The sequence below is a fragment of the Sciurus vulgaris genome (assembly GCF_902686455.1).
Source record: "Sciurus vulgaris genome assembly, chromosome: 1".
Taxonomy (NCBI): domain Eukaryota; kingdom Metazoa; phylum Chordata; class Mammalia; order Rodentia; family Sciuridae; genus Sciurus; species Sciurus vulgaris.
The window spans coordinates 144,020,172-144,039,531 of record NC_136461.1 but is presented as its reverse complement, the minus strand read 5'-3'; the positions used below and the strand labels follow the sequence as shown (position 1 = coordinate 144,039,531).

The 19,360-nt window shown below is 33.6% G+C and overlaps 1 protein-coding gene across 5 annotated transcripts in view; it reads left to right on the top strand.

Moving 5' to 3' along the window:
* PPP1R42 (protein phosphatase 1 regulatory subunit 42) overlaps window positions 1-19,360 on the top strand; it is a 54,607-nt gene that overhangs the window by 4,327 nt on the left and 30,920 nt on the right. For 4 of the 5 annotated variants that reach the window (XR_013757807.1, XM_079104671.1, XM_079104668.1 and 1 more), the window contains exons 2-5: window positions 1,699-1,915; window positions 4,392-4,558; window positions 5,854-5,992; window positions 7,352-7,468. Coding sequence is in view for 4 of the 5 variants with exons in the window: in XM_079104671.1 (XP_078960797.1) it covers window positions 1,787-1,915; window positions 4,392-4,558; window positions 5,854-5,992; window positions 7,352-7,468 (552 nt within the window). In the remaining variant the exon portion in view is untranslated. Of the gene's footprint in view, window positions 1-1,372; window positions 1,916-4,391; window positions 4,559-5,853; window positions 5,993-7,351; window positions 7,469-19,360 lie in introns of those variants that run through there. The other variant, XM_079104669.1, reaches the window with a different exon arrangement.

Here is a 19,360-nt window from a genome sequence, read left to right as displayed (position 1 = left end):
CTTATAAAACAAAACTCACTAGCAAAAATGGGTGAAATATAAGAAATAGCAATTACATCCATCGGCTTGAAAAAGTTTGTGTAAGTGATGATCTGGTTGTGAGGAACTTCTCTTATTACGTATCACCCACAGAGAATAAATACCTTGATCATTTAGAGAAACTACAGTAAAATTCAATATAGAGTCAGTCTTCTTCTCCAGGAAACTCAATTCAGCACTTCCTGTGAGGTCAACTATTTTAGAAGGAAAGAGAAAAAGTGAAAAGTATTACTTCGGGAGGATTGGGTCCTCCTACCTCAGAAATAGATACCATTTTTCTTGTTTTATTTATTCTTTTGAGACAGGTTCTTACACATTCAACAGGCTTCAAACTCCTGAGCTCAGGGGCTGGGGTTGTGGCTCAGTGGTAGAGCGCTTGCCTAGCATGTATGAGGCCCTGGGTTCTATCCTCAGCACTGCACTGCATACAAATAATTAAATAAAGCTCCATGAACAACTAAAAAATATTAAAAAAAAAAAAAAAAAAAAAAACTCCTTCTGGGCTGGGGATATAGCTCAGTTGATAAGAGTGCTTTCCTTGCAAGCACAAGGCTCTGGGTTCAATTCCCAGTACTGCAAAACAAACAAACAAAAACTCCTCCTGCTTCAGCCTCTTTAAGCACCTGAACTACTATACCCGGCTCCTTATTTTGTTTCTTATTTTATTATTTTTGTTCTACTGGAGATGGAACCCAGGGCCTCAGGAACACTAGGGTCTACTGCTGAACCATGACCCAATCCCTTATATTATGAGAAATTTGAGATAACCTAAGACTGCCTACCCAGTGATCAGTGAAGCCAAAATCTGAACCAGGCCATTTGGACCGAGAAATACTACATTATGTTGCCTCTTTCAGAATTATAGCTGCAGTAACATAACATAACAAAATTCCTAGGCTAGCTCCACTTTTAAGTGTCTTGTAGCATTATCCTCTATATAACTCAAGCTTTTCAATATATGTGTTCTGATTTTGGAATTTTGGAAACAGATTTACTGTGGTTATTATGTGAAAAGGAGCCAGAAAACCTGATGTCATTCTCAACTGCCTCTAGATTGAGTAATTGCAGATAAATCTCTGGGACTTAGTTTCTTCACCTATGAAATGAGAACAATAGAAACTATTCCTTGAGGTCCTTTTTGACTCCAAAAGATAATAAATTATCCTTCAAAAGATGCCCACAATAACAGTTCAATGCTATTTGAGAGGAAAAGATTTAAAAGTAAAAGCAAATGAATACTATGCACTTAATTAATTTTGATGTCTTAAGTCTTTTTAATATAAGTTAAGTCTATATGCTTAGAAAATACCTCAATGCTCATAAAAATGTCTGTGGACTAACTCATCAAATAGTTTTATTTAAGAAAATTAAAGAAGCCGGGTACAGTAGCACACATTGTAATCCCAGCTATTTGGGAGACTGAGGCAGAAGGATCACATGTTCATGACCAGCCTGGGCAACAGAGTAAGCCTCTCGCAAAAAACAAACAAATAAACAAACAAAAACTAAAAGGGCTGGGGATGTAGCTCAGTGCTGAAGCACTCGTGGGTTCAATCCTCCATGCTGCAAAAACAAAAGAAAAAAGAAAAAACCTAAATCAAAATAACTTTCCTAAATTGCTATGTGATATCATAATATTCCCTTTTTTTTAATTTTTAGAAAGTTGGAAATAAACAATATCTAAACCTGCTTCTGGACATGATATCAAAACAGAGCTATTGCTGAGAGTTTGGTTTATAGAGAAATCATGGTTCGACTGACCTTGGAACTAATTGCCAAAAACAGCAATCTTAAACCCCGAAAAGAAGAAACCATGGCACATTGCCTGAAGAAATTAACTCATATAAATTTTTCAGACAAAAATATAGATGCAATTGTAAGAACTCAAATTATTTCTTATTTTTATATCATTAACCAATGTAAAGTTTAGAAATTGGTCTGAGGGTATACCTAACATATTAACTCTATTATTAATTAAACTTATTAACTGTATTTTTACTAGTAAGCTTTATAGTATGTTTTCTTTTTAATTTCCTTCTTGTGATATCAAACTTATTTTCTATAAATGTACCATTGTGATTTTCATGAATATATTTTAGATACTATTGTTTCTGTTCCCCTACAATACTCTATATAGTGTGGCAATCTGGATTTGAAAATAATTTCAAAGATGTTTTTGTATTATTCCAGAGCCTTGCAATATAATATTTGACACATCAAATGTTATGAAATAACTATGTGAGTACCATAATTCAAAAGATCAACAGTGGCAGCAGGGATATAACTCAGTGGTAGAGTGTGTGCTTAGCATGCCCAAGATCCTGGATTGGATCCTAAGAGATGCCACCCACAAAAAAAGTCAACTGAAATTGTTTTGTACCTAATTTAACTGGTTGTGTGTGTGTGTGTATGTGTGTGTGTGTGTGTGTGTGTGTGTGTGTTGGAGTGGGTTAGTTTTATCAGACAAGAACATGTTGGACTTGAATATATTCTGAAATTGCATTTTCTCAGTGCTAAGGTAATTCTTGGCTTTAATTTAGGAAATTTTAAAGGCTGAAATAACTTTTTGTGATCATTTGTAGATACCAATCTGTTGTCCCCAGTATGTCTTAAAGACTACAGATGAGAGAAAATTTCTCAGAAACATAGAAGTTATATGAGGGCAAGGATCATGTCTATTTTGTACACATCATTCTAAACCTCCTATCCAGTACAATACCTGACTCATATTAAATGCCTAATAAACATTTGTCAAATGAATGGATGAATGAAATACCAAAGCCCCAGGCAAAAACTGTCCCTTAAGAATGTTTTGAAGGGGGTTAGGGACATAGCAAAGCAGTAGATCACTTGCCTGACATGCCTGAGTTCAATGCCTGCTATGGCAAAATTAAGAAAAAAAAAAATGTTTTGTTTTTGTTTTTGCAGAGCCACAGCCCGCTCTTATATCATTTCTGGTTCTCTGCTGATCCTTCTCTCCAAGGATCCAACAGCCCCAGGCCTCCTGTTTCTCTTTTGTTGCTCAGAGCTCTCTACCTTATCATACCATATAAGACTGCTTTCTCCAGGAAGACCCAAAGAGCCCTTAAGTAAAGCTCTTTTGTCCTCAAAACAATCTATATTTCCACAGCATGTTTGATCTTTGTCAGGAGGAATGCAAACTAGTTAAAGTAATTCACACTAAAATAAGAAGTTATAAACTTAAAGTTTCCAAAATGTGATGTTAATGAAGGCTGACACATTTTGTAGCAGAATTTTCCTCTCCCTCTTGTAGGGAGAATTATTCTAGGGTAATTCTACCACCATTCAAAAATAGCAGTCTTTTAAAATTACCTTTATTTAGGCTGGGATGTAGCTCAGTGGCAAAGCGTCTGCCTTGCATCTCCAAAGTCTTGGGTTGAACCCCCAGTTCCAAAAAAGATTAAATAAATAAGTAAATAAGATAAAATTACCTTTTTTTCCCCCTTATCTCAGATGTAATTGGTGTTTAACTGGATGTGGTACCACGCACCTGTAATCTTATTCACTTGAGAGGCTAAGGCAGGAAGATTGAAAGTTCAAGGCCAACCTCAACTTAGTAAGACCCTATCTTAAGACAAACTAAACAGGACTGGGAGTGTAATGGAATGCTTGAGTGCCTAGCATGTACAAAGCCCTGAGTTTGATCCCCTAGCACTGAGAACAAATTTTTTTAGAATAAAATATATATAAAAAGAAGAAATATCCTACCATTCAGAGATACCCATTTTTAATACTTAGGTATTGTCCTTCCAGTCTTTTCTAGGCATGTAGTAATATAATTTTCCAAAATTGGGTCATAAGGAATGTACTGTTTTCATTTAATTATGTATTATTAAATTTGTAAGATATTACTATAGAGAGTATAAGGATATTTAATGGTTTTACACTATTCACTTCAATAGCATTATCATATTTTTAGTTAATCCATTAATCTTGAATATTGGATGACTTCTGCTTTTCAGTATTATAAACAGTAGCAGTTTACTTCCAGACACACAGAAAGAGTAAGCCTGGTTTTTTAACATTGGAACAATAATTTGTTCAATGCTTCTACTTTCAGAGGACCCTAATTGCTTCCAAGGAAAATTGCTTGCACTGGGAAAAATCTTAACAAATACAATTTTACTGATATAATTACAGAATGTTAAATCCTAGAACTTATTTTGTAATCATTCTAGTATCATTTTGACTATGCCAAGAAGAGAGAAATAGTTTTCATTTATATAAACCCTAAGGGAATTTATAGAATGTTCACATGAAAAACTTTCTGGAAAACAAATGTCTCAGTTTTTAGGAGAAATTAAAAATGACTGTTGTTGTTTTCCTTTTAGGAAGACCTCTCTCTTTGCAAAAATCTTAGTGTTTTATATTTATATGATAATCGTATTAGTCAAATCACTAACCTGAATTATGCCACAAATCTGACCCATCTGTACCTACAAAACAATTGTATTTCATATATAGAGAACCTCAGGTCATTAAAGAAACTGGAAAAACTGTAAGTGCTTTTATTTTTTAATAATTTAACTGTCATCCTTAGAGTATATATTTTATGCAGGCAGGCATTTCCATTTTCTGCATTGTTTCACAAGTAAATTTAATATGTAATTGAGTCTGATTCTCACATATATTTTGTGGAACAGGCTTCAATTTTTATTTTCTTACATATTGTTATTCATATGAAATAAACTGTTTCACATGTAAACTGAACAATTTATGTTTTATTAAGCTTGATGTATCTTTCTTTTTTGGTGGAGTAAGTTGTATTATGAACTTATAGGGACACCTAAAACATCCTCCTATGACTTAACTAGTGAAAAAAGTTTCCATGGAACCCAGATAAGTTCTGTGCTTTTCAGAATCACATGTTTCAAAAGATCAATGTCATAGAATTGGTCATGTTCATGTACATTTGATTGTAAAAAGGCATTTACTGCCTATAGTAATTATAATTAGGCAATGAATACTGGTAGATCCACATTTCCCCAGACTAGAATAACTACCATGCTTCACAAAAGTGGACCAAAGGCCTCATAATGGGGACAATAAGAGTAGGGTGGGGAATGCTCATTTAAAATGACTGGGTTCTTGGGAGGGAGGTAAGAATGGAGGAAGGACTATATAGAGGGAAAAGAGGGGTGGGGGGGGGAGGAAAAAATAACAGAATGAATCAAACACTATTATCCTATGTAAAAGTATGACTACACAAATGGTATGCCTTTACTTCGTGTACGAACAAAGAAACAGTATGTATCCCATTTGTGTACAATAAAAATAAATTTTAAAAAAATGACTGGGTTCCAACCTAGATATCTAAATCAGAATTTCTGGGAGTTATGCCAAAAAATCTTCATTTTTAAACCTACAGGTGATTCTCTATACCCATGAAAAGCCCTGGTAGATAGTTTACTAAGGACTGTCTCAATTCTCACATTTTAGAAAAAGTAAAAATATATTTCTTAGACTAACTTAAGTGTAAAAATACAACTTATTGCTATTTAGATAAACCTTTCATAGATTCAGTATAGAAGTATAGTATTCTGTGTACACAATTTTCACACAGCTGAGTGATTTTATTACACTTTTATTATGTGTAAAGACCGTAGCATTCTTGGGGTTGGGGTTGTGGCTCAGTGGTAGAGCGCTTGCCTAGCACGTGGGAGGCACTGTGTTCAATTCTCAGTACCACATATAAATGAGTAAAATAAGGCTCAATCAACATCTAAAAAAATATTTTTTTAAAAAATACCATAGCATTCTCAAAGTCTATTTAGAATTATGTCTATGTTTCAGATATCTGGGAGGCAATTACATTGCTGTCATAGAAGGTTTAGAAGGATTGGAAGAACTAAGAGAACTTCATGTTGAGAGTCAGAGGCTTCCCCTTGGAGAAAAGCTTCTATTTGATCCAAGAACTCTTCGTTCTCTGGCAGTAAGGCCACGTTTGAATATTTTGACAAAGAATATAATGATTAACAAGTTATAATGGAACTGGGACATGGTGAAGATATATTTGGACACTGCAAGTTCTCTTCCTGTTTGTATGACAGGTTGAGAGCTTGAGGACTGAAGCTGCTTTTCCCACATTACGTCTCAGTATCACGATACTATAAAATGGGATAGGAATGCCCACCTCCCAGATAAGTAAATGAATATGGAAAGGTTATGTAAATTTAAGTTCTAATATGGAAAGGTTAATGTAAATTTAAGTTCTAATACAGATGTTAAGTCATTCATAATTTGGGCCTTGGTGATTATCATAGCTTAAAATTTTAAATTTTAGAGAAAAGTCTAAGGAAAAAGGAATGCACAATTATTTGGCAGCTTTAAAACAATGCAGAGAAATGAACTAGTTTTTATCCCATCCTCTCATGGGATAGAGGTTGCTCTGTAAGCAACCACAGCTCAACCTCAACTGATCCGATTAGACAGACCCCACTGTGGGGATGGCTAGTTTTACTGGAAAACACCACTAAAAACATTTTTACTAGCTCAATTTTTGCATGGATTCAAGCAGATTCTGACGTTCTAAATATGTCATAATTTTTTCAGGTTTATTTCAAGTATTAAAATGTTTCAGGAAATATTTTTTCTAAAGGTTGATCAGTGCAGATCCTCAGTGGTATACTCAATCTTGGTAGAGATTTCTGTGCCTCAGATTTAAGATGTCTTTGATTTAGTGTTGCCATATTGTATATTTACGTCCTCATTAATAGCTTATATCAAAATTCTTATTAATTAGCTTACTGTTATTTCAAGTGACTTTTGAGTCAAGTGACAGTAAAGAGAAACCACTATAGAAAGGCAAATATAAAAATAAAAACCAGATATTTGTTCATGCTTAGTCATCCTTCCTCTTCACAAAAACAAAGATAAAAATTATCTCTTCCTATGTAAAGCACAAATCTTAGTGATATTTAGCACAAAATATAATTTGTTTAAATTACAATAAGCATTTTTCTGTTTTCAACATTGTGTTTGGGGAGCATCTTTTTTTTTTTCTTTTTTTATTCTTGGCTTCTTTATTCTGTAAATCTTTTATTATGGAAGAGGAAAATAAAAATTTATGGAGAAACTACAGGCAAAACCAAAATTTACATCACATACTATGTTCTGAAAATTTCATCCAAAAATAAATAGTGCTAAAACAAGATCTCCATGGTTTATTTTCTTGCATAAAAAGCCAAAACAACCTGATAAATCTTACAACTTCTTAAGAATTTGTATTTTTAGTTCCTATGTATAGTATTTAAACTATTTACTAATGCTAATTTAGTTATTTTTCTTACAGAAATCCCTCTCTATACTGAATATCAGCAACAATAATATTGATGACATAAGAGACTTAGAAATACTGGAGAATCTTAATCACCTTATAGCAGCCGACAACCATCTTATACATATAAAGGTAGTATAAAGAAAATTAATTTTAAATATTTACATCAAATGGTGATTGAAAAGTATGTTTTGAAATATCTATAAAATATATCACTTAAAATTTAGTGTGGATCTGTTTTAAAACTATCTTATGAATCTCTACTTTTTAATATATTTATTTGTATAATTCTGCTCTCTTACCTGGTTTTCTTCTCCATATCCCAAGTCCTCCATCTTTTACCAACAGAGTAAAAGTTTCTCTGAGAATAAATTACATGCTTTTTCCTGTCTGCATCATGTATCCATCAAACTTTTCCTTCTAGACTAAATTTCTTGCCCTTAACTTTGATCTCCCAATGAATAAACTTCTAGTAACTGTGACTACACCTGAACTCTCTCCAGGTTGCTCCTATTTGAAGAACCACCCTGGGTGTTGAATTTATTCTACTTTGTACTAGCTGTATTCGTGCCATGTTATATCATATTGTGCCACATTCATTCAGTTACTCATTTATTTGAATATGAACTGGGCGCCTACATATTTGTCAGGTACTGCACCGCAGAAGAAGGAACAATTCAGTTCCAGGCCTCAAGAAACTTACAGTAAACAAGTAATGATACTACAGTGTCATCCTGTTTAGTATGGTAACCCAAACATAACAGCCTAGGGCTTGGAAAAGCTTCCTGGAAATAATTACCTATGAGTTGAGTCATTGCTCTGACCTCAAAGTTTCTGTTACGGCAGTGGGATGCACTGTGGTATTATTTATTGACATTGACATAGGAATCACAGGAGGAAAAACGAGCTTCTTTATCCCACATACAGAGCTCTTGTTTTCAGAACTACTTTCAAACAGCATCAGCTTTATTTACAAATTTATATCTATTAACTAATCCATCCCATAACTGCTTATAGCAGTAAATTGTGAAAATAAATATATGTATTCTAGTACAAATGAATTCCTAAAAATATCCAAAATTTCACTGAACAATCAGGGTGGTTGTTTAAAAAAGACCACACAGCAAGTCCAACTCAAGTAGTTGTTTCAACTTACAACATGAAAGATTTAAGTATTTCACTAAACAAATTCTAAACTCAAAAATATTTTAATTTTAGAGTTATCTTCTAGTCTTATTTATTCAGCATTTTATATTTGTTATCAGAATTTTCATTTTCTTATATATACACATGTATTTATATACATGCATGTATGTATACATTTCTTATATATACACACATATGTATACATACACACAGTACATGTGATACTATTCAAAGTGACAGAACCAGAATTGGTTTTTTAATTGACAGAGAAGACCTGGACTATGTACAATATTCCATATTCACCCCTACAAGAAATGGAAACAGTGGTCAAGCAAAGAATTTTGCCTTTTCTTAAGAGAGAATAGTGGAAGATTCCAATCTTCCAAATTGACATCAATCTTAAGTGCAGGATAAGTATTTTCCCTAAATGTTTTTCTGAACCCAGGTCTTAAGCCCAATGCTTGGCAAATAATCTATAATAAATCGTGAATATATAAATGTGTCTTAATGTAATCCAAATAGTTATTATCATAATTATGAAGTTCATTGTAGTTATTGCCATTACTTTAAAAAAATTTTGCAGTTGTAGATGGACAGAATGCCTCGATTTTATTTGTTTTTTATTATGTGGTGCTGAGGATCAAACCCAGTGCCTCATACAAGCTAAGCAAGTGCTCTGCCACTGAGCTACAGCCCCAGCCCTGCCATTACTTTTAAAGTCTTATTCTATTATGCTTTTAACTCTGAACAGAGAAGGAAAGTTTGATAACAGGACAAAACTGCTAGGCTCCAAATGATCCCAGTGGACGTTTTCCCGCATGACCTTATGATCAAACTGTTTTGTCTACAATGATAACTCAGGGCCATGTTAATAACAGAGCCAGAATAAAATTGTAACCACAGTCTAACAACCTATATCTAAATAACCACATTCTCATTTTCAAGATTGAATTCATGTCACTTCCTCTGTGTTGTTTTTTCTGAACTTCCCCATCAAGTTAATCTACTCAAAAAGATTATATTCTACATACCAGGCACTATTCTAGGTACTTTAAGAAGTAGGTCCTAGGCCCTAGGATGTACTTTATCATTTACCATAATAAATAAGAAATATATATGGTCTGTCCTTCAAGGAACTTATATTTCAGTGGGGCAAGGGAGAAAATGGTAAGAAAATACACATATGAAGAAGATTGTGGCAAGTGCTACAAAGGAATTATATAGGATTACATAACAAAAAAGTCAGTGGATATTTTAAATGAAGTTATCAATATGCCTCTGAGGAAATAACATTTACACTGAGATCTCAAGAATGAGAAGGGAAGATGTGCAAAGAGGTAGGGATAGAACATGCTAGCCATAAGGAACAGCAGATGCAAAAGCTCTGAGGCCAAAGAGAGTTTGGAGTGTCCAAGGAACCAAAAAGAAGCTAATACATTGTGATAGGGTCCTAGCTCAATTTCTGACACATTGCAGTTGCTCAATAAATAATTGTTGAGTGAACAATGAGGCAACAGAATAATATGAGATTAGAGAGAAAGGTATATGGGCCAGATCATAAAGGTCCTTTTAGAACATAATCATAATTCATAAAATGAAGTTCTGACTTCATTTTAAGTACACTAGAAAGCCAGCCAAAGGATTATATTTTTAAAAGGATTTCTCTACTGTGTGAAAAATGAGTTTCAAGAGTGACAGCAAAGATATCAGGAAACTATTGCAGAAACTAAGTAAAATGGTTGCTTAGCAATGAAGAAGAGTGGGTAGATTGGATGTTTATTTTTAGATAAAACCTATGGAATTTATTTATGAGTAGGATGTAGGCATATAGAAATGAGAAGAATCAGGGTTGACTAACAGGTTTTTGTGTGAGGAAATGGATAGACAGTGGAAGCCTTTATGAATTGGGGATACTAGGGAAGGAATAGATTCCTTCTCTTGCATTGCCTATTGGATATTGAAATGGACATGTCAAATAGATGTCTGGAGTTCAATGGAGAGGTTAGATAGATAAATTTGAGTCAACAGCATTCACATCACATTCAGAGCCCTGGAACGGGTGAAACACAGAAAAGAGGAAGGATAAATAAGGTCAAAACCAAGCACAGAAACACACCAACATATAGAGACTAGTTAGAAAAGAATGCTAGTTAGAGGCTTTTAGAAGACTAGTTAGGAGTCAATGATTTATGAGAACAGAAAAATGAGCTTCAAAAAAGAGGAGGTGACCACTTATGTTGAATGAAATTCAGGGATTAGCATGAGAGCAGATTAGAGGTTAACAGAAATGTACTAAATTTATCAAGAATGAGAGTATGTCTGGTCAAGTACCATGCTTTTGGCATGTTTCAGGATAGAATGCAGGGGTTTTACATTGGTTTTCTCTTCTTCTTCTTCTTCTTCTTCTTCTAACTAAAGCCGTATAAACCTGTTAGAAATTTCTTTCCATGTGATATGGTTTGAGTTTGTTCCTCAGAGGTTCATATGCTAGAAGCTGGGTCTTCAGCGTGGCAGTGTTGAGGTGGTAGAACCAGGTAAAAAGTGATTAGATCATTGGGCCCACCTTCAGAAAGGATTATGTTCTTGAGGGACCTAGGTTAGTTCCTATGAGAATGAGCTATTTAAAAGACAAAAAAACAAACAAACAAAAAACCTTGGTCCCTGAATCTCTCTGGCTTCCTGTCTTGCAATGTGATCTCTCACTCTTGAATTGTGTTCCCACCATGATGCCATCTTGACTTCGTGTCCTGTAGCCAGAGAGTCCACACCAAAGCCAAGCAGATGCTATAGACCATGATCTTGGACCTCCAAAATTGTTAACTAAATAAATCTCTTTTCTTTATACCTTACCCAGCATCAGACATTTTGTTATAACAACAGCAAATAGATTATACATTATTCTCCATTTTATAATTTGAGAAACTTCTTTCATGGCTTATCAGGGAAATACTTTCCTTATACCTGAACTTTCAATGCATAAGCTAAAGGGCAAAAGGAGAGAAAATTAAAAGACTGCCTAGATAGAATACCTTAATAAAGTTATAGGGGACAAGTTTAATCTGTGAAGAAGTTGAACTGGAGAGGCTGTGAGTTAAAAATCAGAACAGAGGGTAATGTTGAAAAATGAGAATTTAGTGAAAGACTAAATACTGAAATGTTAGAGAGCCAGTGCTTGCCTCCCTTGGATGTACACAAACCAGGCTCCCAAACCCTGCCTTGTGTATCTTAAAAACCCTAAGCAAGAGTTGTGCTTTAGGGAATTTGACTATCCCAAAGAAATCATCCTCAATTTCAGCACTTAAGCGTACCACAGGGAATATACCCAGATACCTGACCAATTGCTGTATCAGGAGACTGACTGGGAAATAAAAGGGATTCATAACCTTGAAATAAAAACAGGATTCCATTTTTTTAAAGTAACATTAAGTGAATAAGGGAGAAAACTTAGAAATTAAAATAGGATAGGAGAAATCAAACATTCATATAAACTTAAATGATAAAACTGAAGCAGTTTTCCAAAAAGAACTAAAAAGAAAAAGAATGGAAAATGAACAAGTAAAAAAGAAACTTAAAAAATTAAGTCAAGAAATTCAATATATGACTAATAAGAGTTCCAAAATCAGAGAATAGCTTTGTGCTACTGTAACCAAATACCTGAGGCTGGGTAATTTATAAGACTAGAAATTTATTTCTCACAGTTCTGGAGGCTAGTAAGTTTAAGATCATGGCACCAGCAGATTTGGTGTCTGGTGAGGCCTGCTCTCTGCTTCTAAGATTGTAGTTTGTTGATGGATCCTCTAGAGGAGATGAACACTGTATCTTCATGTGGTGTAAGGGACAGAGAAGGCAAACTCACCCTTTTATAAGGCATTACTCCATTCATGAGAGTTTTACCTTTATGAATTATTTTCACCTCCTAGAGACCCCATCTCTAATGTATCACATTAAATTTCAACATAAGAATTTTGGGGGATACATTTGGGTCATAGCAATAGTTGTAAGGATAGGGAAAGAAAATTACATTGAAAAATTATATAATGGGCCATGAACCAGAGCCAGAATCACCCTTCACAAAATACAAATATAAAACTAGCCAAAATATGTAAAACAATTTTTCAGACATTGAACAGCACAGGCCTGTGTTTCCTAATACAAGAACAAATCAGGTGAGCACTATGTTATCTCAGCTGTCTACCCGAAGGCACTTTTCAGGCCACCATGCAGGGAGAGAGACAGCAAATAAGAACTCTGAGGATGTAAATCATAACTGGAGAAAGATTCATTAAGGAAAAAAAAAGTGTCAAAAATGGCATGGAGAAGACAGGACTTTAAAAAAACTATTATAAATGTATTTCCAAATTTAAAGAAGTCATGAACACAAGAAGAGAAATAATAAATAGGAAAAAAGTTACTTCTAAAGCTGAAAAATTCATCTAAGATGAAAAATTCATTGGACTGAATTGAGTGAAATTAAAAGCTAGAGCATTAAAAAAGATAGAGCATTAGACCCATCCAAACAAATATGGGAAGAAAATAAGCACTAAAAAGAAAAAAAGAGAAAGAAAAAAATGAGCAGAGCCTCAGTGAACTGTTGTAGAGCATTACAAGTATTCAAATATGTATTTAAATGAAGTTCTAGGAGAAGAAAAGGAGCAAGAACAGAAAATACCTTTGAAAAAATAGAGGCCTCAAGGTACCCACAACAGTTAAAACTGTCTTGAGGGCTGGGGTTGTGGCTCAGTGATAGAGTGTTTGCCTAGCATGTGTGAGGCCCTGGGTTTGATTCTCAGCACTGCATATAAATAAATTAAATAAATAAATAAATAAATATCCATTGACAACTAAAAAAAGTATTTTTAAAAAACTGCCTTGTAGGGCTGGGGATATAGCCCGGTTGGTAGAGTGCTTGCCTCGAAAGCAAAAGGCCCTGTGTTCAATCCTCAGCACAGCAAAAAAAAAAAAAAAAAAAAAAAAAAAACTGGAGGATTCACACTTTCCTATCCAAAATTTACTACGAATGTATAGTTACCAAGAAAGTATAACACTGTCATGAGTACATACATTAAGTGTACTCATAATTATTCAGTGGAATGGGATTGGGAATTGAGAAATAAGCCCTCATATTTGTGGTCAACTGATTTTTGACCAGAGTGCCAAAATGATCCAGTGGGGGAAATAGTCTTTTCAACAAATGGTGCTTAGATAATTGGATAGCCACATGCAAAAGCATCAAACCAGATTCCTTCCTTATATTACAGATAAAAATTAATTCATAATGTAATAACTAAAACTATAAAACTCTTACAGAAAAATGTAGAGATAAAAATTCTTGTCATAATGGTGGTACTGGAGATCAAACCAAGATCCTTATACAAGGAAGCTAGGCAGGCATTCTACTATTGAGCTACATTCCCAGCCCTAAGATAAATCTTTATGACCTTGAACTAGACAAAGACTTCTTAGGTATGACAACAAAAGAATAACCAAAAAATAAAAAAACACCCAAATAGATATACTGGACTTTAATAACTAAAAACTTTTGTGTCTCAAACGGTATTGTTGAAAAGCTGAAAAAGACAAGTCACAGACAAGAAGAAAATATTTGTAAATGCCGAGTCTAATAATAGACTTGGAACTGGAATATTTAAAGAACTCTTACAGCTCAATAGCAAATAAGCAAACAATCCAATTTTAAAATGGTCAAAGGACTTGAAAAGATATTTCTACCAAGAAGATATGCAAGTGACCAATACTCATGCAAAAAGATACTCAACATCATTAGTTGTTAAGGAAAGGCTAATCAATACCATTCAGATGAACTTTGAAGACACTGTGTTAAATACTCCAGTCAAAAAAAAAAAAAAAAAAAAACTCAAATACTTTTCAATTCCACTTACATGATTACTTAAAATCATAGAGAAAATAGGATGGTCAGGCATGGTAGCATGCACCTGTAGTCCCAGCTACTCAGGAGGCTGAGAAGCAGAAGGATCACTTGAGGCCAGGAGTTCAAAGATAGTCTGGGCAACATAGTGGAATCCCATTACTTAAAAAACGAAAGAAGTAAGATGGTTGTGAAGGGCTCAGGGAGGCTCAGCAGGGGGAATGGAGAGTTATTGTATAATGGATATGAGTTTCAGATGAGATAGATGGTAGTGATGGTTGCAAAACATTATGAATGTATTAAACACCACTGAACTATACATTTAAAATGGATAAGATGATAAATTTTTATGTTATGTGTATTTTCCCACAATAAAAATGGGGAAAAATTCCACAATGAGATATCACCTCACCCACTGATATGGCTATAAATGCTACTATTACTACTACTACTATGACTACTACTATTAATAATAGATAATAAAAAGTGTTGCAGGGCTGGGGAGATAGCTCAGCTGGTAGAGTGCTTGCCTCGCAAGCACAAGGCCCTGAGTTCGATCCCCGGTACCGCAAAAAAAAAAAAAAAAAAAAAAAAAAAAAAAAAAAGTTGCAAATATGTGGAGAAATTAGAATTCTCATATATTTCGAAGGGTAATGTAAAATGACTATATTGCTTTGGGAAACAGTTTGGTGCTTCCTTAAAATGTTAAACACAGATTTATCATATGACACAAAATACCACTTCTAGATATACATGAAAAGAAAAGAAAATATGTCCACACAAAAGCTTGTACATGAACATTCATAGTATTCATATTGGCCAAAAAATGAAAACAGTTCAAATTTCCATCAACTGATGAATAGATTAAAAAATGTGTTTGTCCATACAATAGAATAATACTTGGCAACTAAAAGGAATTAAATACTGGTTCATACTACAACATGAATGAGCATTGAAAACATTATGAAAGAGGACAGATACAAAAGACCACATATGGTATGATTTCATTTATATGAGATGTTCATTACAGATGAATTTATGAAAACAAGTAGATTATTGATTGCCTAGGGTTGGAAGGTTGGGAGAAGATAGGAGGTGATATTAATGAGTACAGGGTTTTTTTTTTTTAAGTAATGACAATGTTCTAAAAGTTGATTGTGCTAATGGTTGTTCAACTCTGTGAATATGCTAAAAATCATTGAATCATACACATTAAAACAAATGGTTATAAGAACCAAACAACATCAAAAGCAACAGGAAAGAAATAATGCCCCCCAAATCTTCAAATTTGAGAAAAGTATAATTTCTAGATACATGAGACTCAACAAAACCCAAGCAGGACAATCCCAAAGAAAATTACACCAAGGTGCACCATCGTAAAATTGCAAACAGTCAATTGATTATAAGAATATCTTAAAAGCAACCAGATATTTTATGTACAAGGAAAGATAAGAATTATAGACAGGGCTGGGGATGTGGCTTAGTGGTAGAGTGCTTGCCTAGCATTCAGGAGGCCCTCAGTTTGATTCCCAGCACTGCAAAAATAAAAATAAAAGCAAAAGCAACATAACTTATTTTTGTTAAAAGCAATGTGAGCCAAAAGACAATGGAACATCTTTCAAGTGCTAACAAACAAAAAAACCCCATCAACTTAGAATTATATATCCAGAGAAACTCTTCTTTTACAAAGAAAGGCAAAACATTGTTCTCAGAAAAATAAACCTGAGAGAATTTGTCCCTGGAAGACCTGCACTATAAAAGGTTAAAGCAAGTTTTTCACACTGAAGAAAAATATGGTAATAGATGGAGGAGCTTTTCATGTAAACAAGGGAATGGAATGTCGAAAATGCAGATGTAGAGCAAATATAAAAGATTTTTCATATTTTCTTAAACAGGTAATTGTTGAAAGTGAAAATAAACATTTATCATGGAGTTTGATATATGTAATGACAATATACAATAATGTACATTTAATGACAATACAATATATGTAATACAATGTACATAACAATACCCTAGGGGGGCTGGGGAGATAGCTCAGTTGGTAGAGTGCTTTGCCTTGCAAGCACAAGGCCCTGGGTTCGATTCCCCAGTACCACCACCAAAAAAAAAAACAAAAAAAAAAACCCGTACCACAGGTGGAAAAAATGATGGTATGCTATTATTAAGTTTCTATATGTGAAGTAGTATCCTATTATTTGAAGGCAAACTGTGCTTATTTAGAGATTGTTTTAAATTAAAAGTAAGATTATAGAAAATATATAATAGAAACACAAAACAAAGAAGGCTGTAGTGACTATATTAATATAAGACAAATAGACTTTAGAACAAGAAACAGGAAATAAGGAAAATCTTTAATGATAAAAAATGCCAATCCATCAAGTAGATGTAGCAATTCTTAAATGTTTATGCTCCTAATAACAGAGTTTCAAACTGAATGAAAAAATGACGGAAGTAAAAGGAGAAATAGACAAATCCAAATTATAACAGATTTCAACACTCCCTCTTAGTAGCTGATAGAACAAACAGATGGCAAACCAGTAAGGATTGAAACAACTTGGTACAGCACAACCAAGCATCTTGATCTAAAGTTTGTCATTATGCAACACTCCATCTAATAGGAATGGAAGTGTTCACCGAGATAGCCCATATTCTGAACTACAGAGCAAATCACAATAACTTTAAAGAAGTGAAATTATACAGAGTATGTTGTTTGACCACAATGGAATGAAATTAGGAATAAAAAAGGTTATCTTTTTTTTTTTTTTTTTTTTTTTTTGGTACCAGGGAGTGAATCCAGGGGCACTTAACAACTAAGCCACATCTCTAGCCCTTTTCTTTGTATTTTGTTTTAAAACAGTGTCTCACTAAATTGCTTAGGGCTTCACTAAATTGCTGAGGTTGACTTTTGAACTTAAAATCCTCCTGCCTCAGCCTCCTGAGTTGCTAGGATTATAGGTGTGTGCCACAGTGCCCAGCAAAAAAGGTTATCTGTAAAATCTCAAAAGGCTATCTTTAAAATCTCCAGTTGATTCTAAAATTTATAAGCAAGAGACTTAGAATACTAAAACAACATTTGTCACATATTTGGAAATTTTAAAATACAATTTTAAATAACCTCTGGGTCAAAGAAGGAATCACAAGGGAAACTAGATAATATGTGAGCTAAATGTAAATGAAAAGAAAACATTTGAAAATTTGTGGAATGTGGTAAAGTAGAAAGAAATTTATAGCTTTTGAATGTTTACAGTAGATTAAAAAAAAAAAAAAAAAAAAAAAAAAAAAACAACCACGATGTAAGCATCCATCTCAAGAAGCAAAAAGCTAACTGTAGTGACACACACCTGAAATCTCAGCAACTCAGGACACTGAGAGGAGGATTGCAAGTTGCAGGGCAGCCTGGGCAACAAGGCAAGACGCTGTCTCAAAATAAAGTTAAAAAAGACTGGAAATGTAGGTTAGTGGTAAAGCACCGCTGGGTTCAATACCCAGTACTGGCCGGGGGGGTGGGGGACGTGGTGGGGGAAGCAGGGCGGAAGGAGCAAGAAAGATAAATGCAAACTAAATTCAAAGTAAGTAAAATTTGAATTTACTCACAAATATTAATACAGCAAAAATTAATGAAATAGATAACCATTAGAGAAAAATTAAAAGCTGGTTCTTTGAAAATATAAATAAAATCAATTAACTTCTAGCTAGGCTGATTAAGAAAACAAGCCACAAATTAACAATATTAGGAATGAAAAAGATATCTCTACACTTAAAAGGATAATAAGGACATTTTGTGAAGAACTCTATGCCAATAAGGTTGACAACTTGGATAAAATAAATTTCTTGAAAGACGCAAGCAAATTGCCAAAACTGCCTCAGGAAGAGATAGAAAATCTGATTAGTTCTATATATACATATTTCACAAATAAAAATCTTTACAAGATCAAATTACAGATTTATAGTCTAAGTCCTCTTAAAGCCTTTAGTTACCTATAAAACAAAATCTTATATATCTGGCCTTATTGATGAAAAAATATCTGTAAAATTGTAAACTTAAAGGGTTGTGGAAATACATTAGGATATGAGAAAACTAAATATATAAACTTTGCTTTATGGCAACTATGTGTTACCTGTTAAATAAAATAGTATCAGGGTTTTTTTAAGCCTTTCATGTAGAGCTTGACAATTTTAGTGATACAATGTTGACTATATATTGTACTTTATTTGTATTAAATATAGGTAACATATGATTCCATTGTTTATGCTTACTGGACCCATTAGTGGATAAGTTTTCAGGGCAGTGCAGAGCTCAAGAAGAAAATTGAGAAATACTATGAAGTTCAAACTGTGGCAGAACTTATAAATTTGGTTATTAGGCTTAAATAGATTAGAAATGAAAGTAAAAGGGGTTTATTTCCCAAACCCCTTGAGTGTATTCTCAGTATTAATAGAATTCTTATGAAAATTTGCAGAAGTATTATTTTAGTTAATTATATGTGTGTGTGTGTGTGTGTATCATTCTATTACTCTTAGCAAATAACTATCAGATGTATTGATTATAATAAGATCTAACTGTCACAGTTACAATGACAAGTCTGGCAACCGAACTTTGTTGACATTAAAATAACATGGCAAGAAATTTTTGGCAGTAAAAAATTCTTATCCAAATACAGTATGTAGTTAGCACTGAGAAGAGGTTTTTATAAAGTTTTTACAGCTATCTTTCCAGAATTAGAAGCCTGGGTTCATTTGGAGACATGGACTCTTATTTCTTTGGAGAAAGAAATTGATTCTTAAATTTGATTCAAAGTAATGATTATTATACTTATTATTATAATTATTATTTTGTAATGCTTCCTTCTTGAGTTCTTTTCTTCTGAATCTGTTATGATTGAAATGTTATTTGAAGCAGGTGAAATATTCTAACCTCAAACTTAGTTACAAAGCACTGATTTTTTTTTCTCTTTTGATACAACTGTATGTAATCTTGTTACATTAGTGAG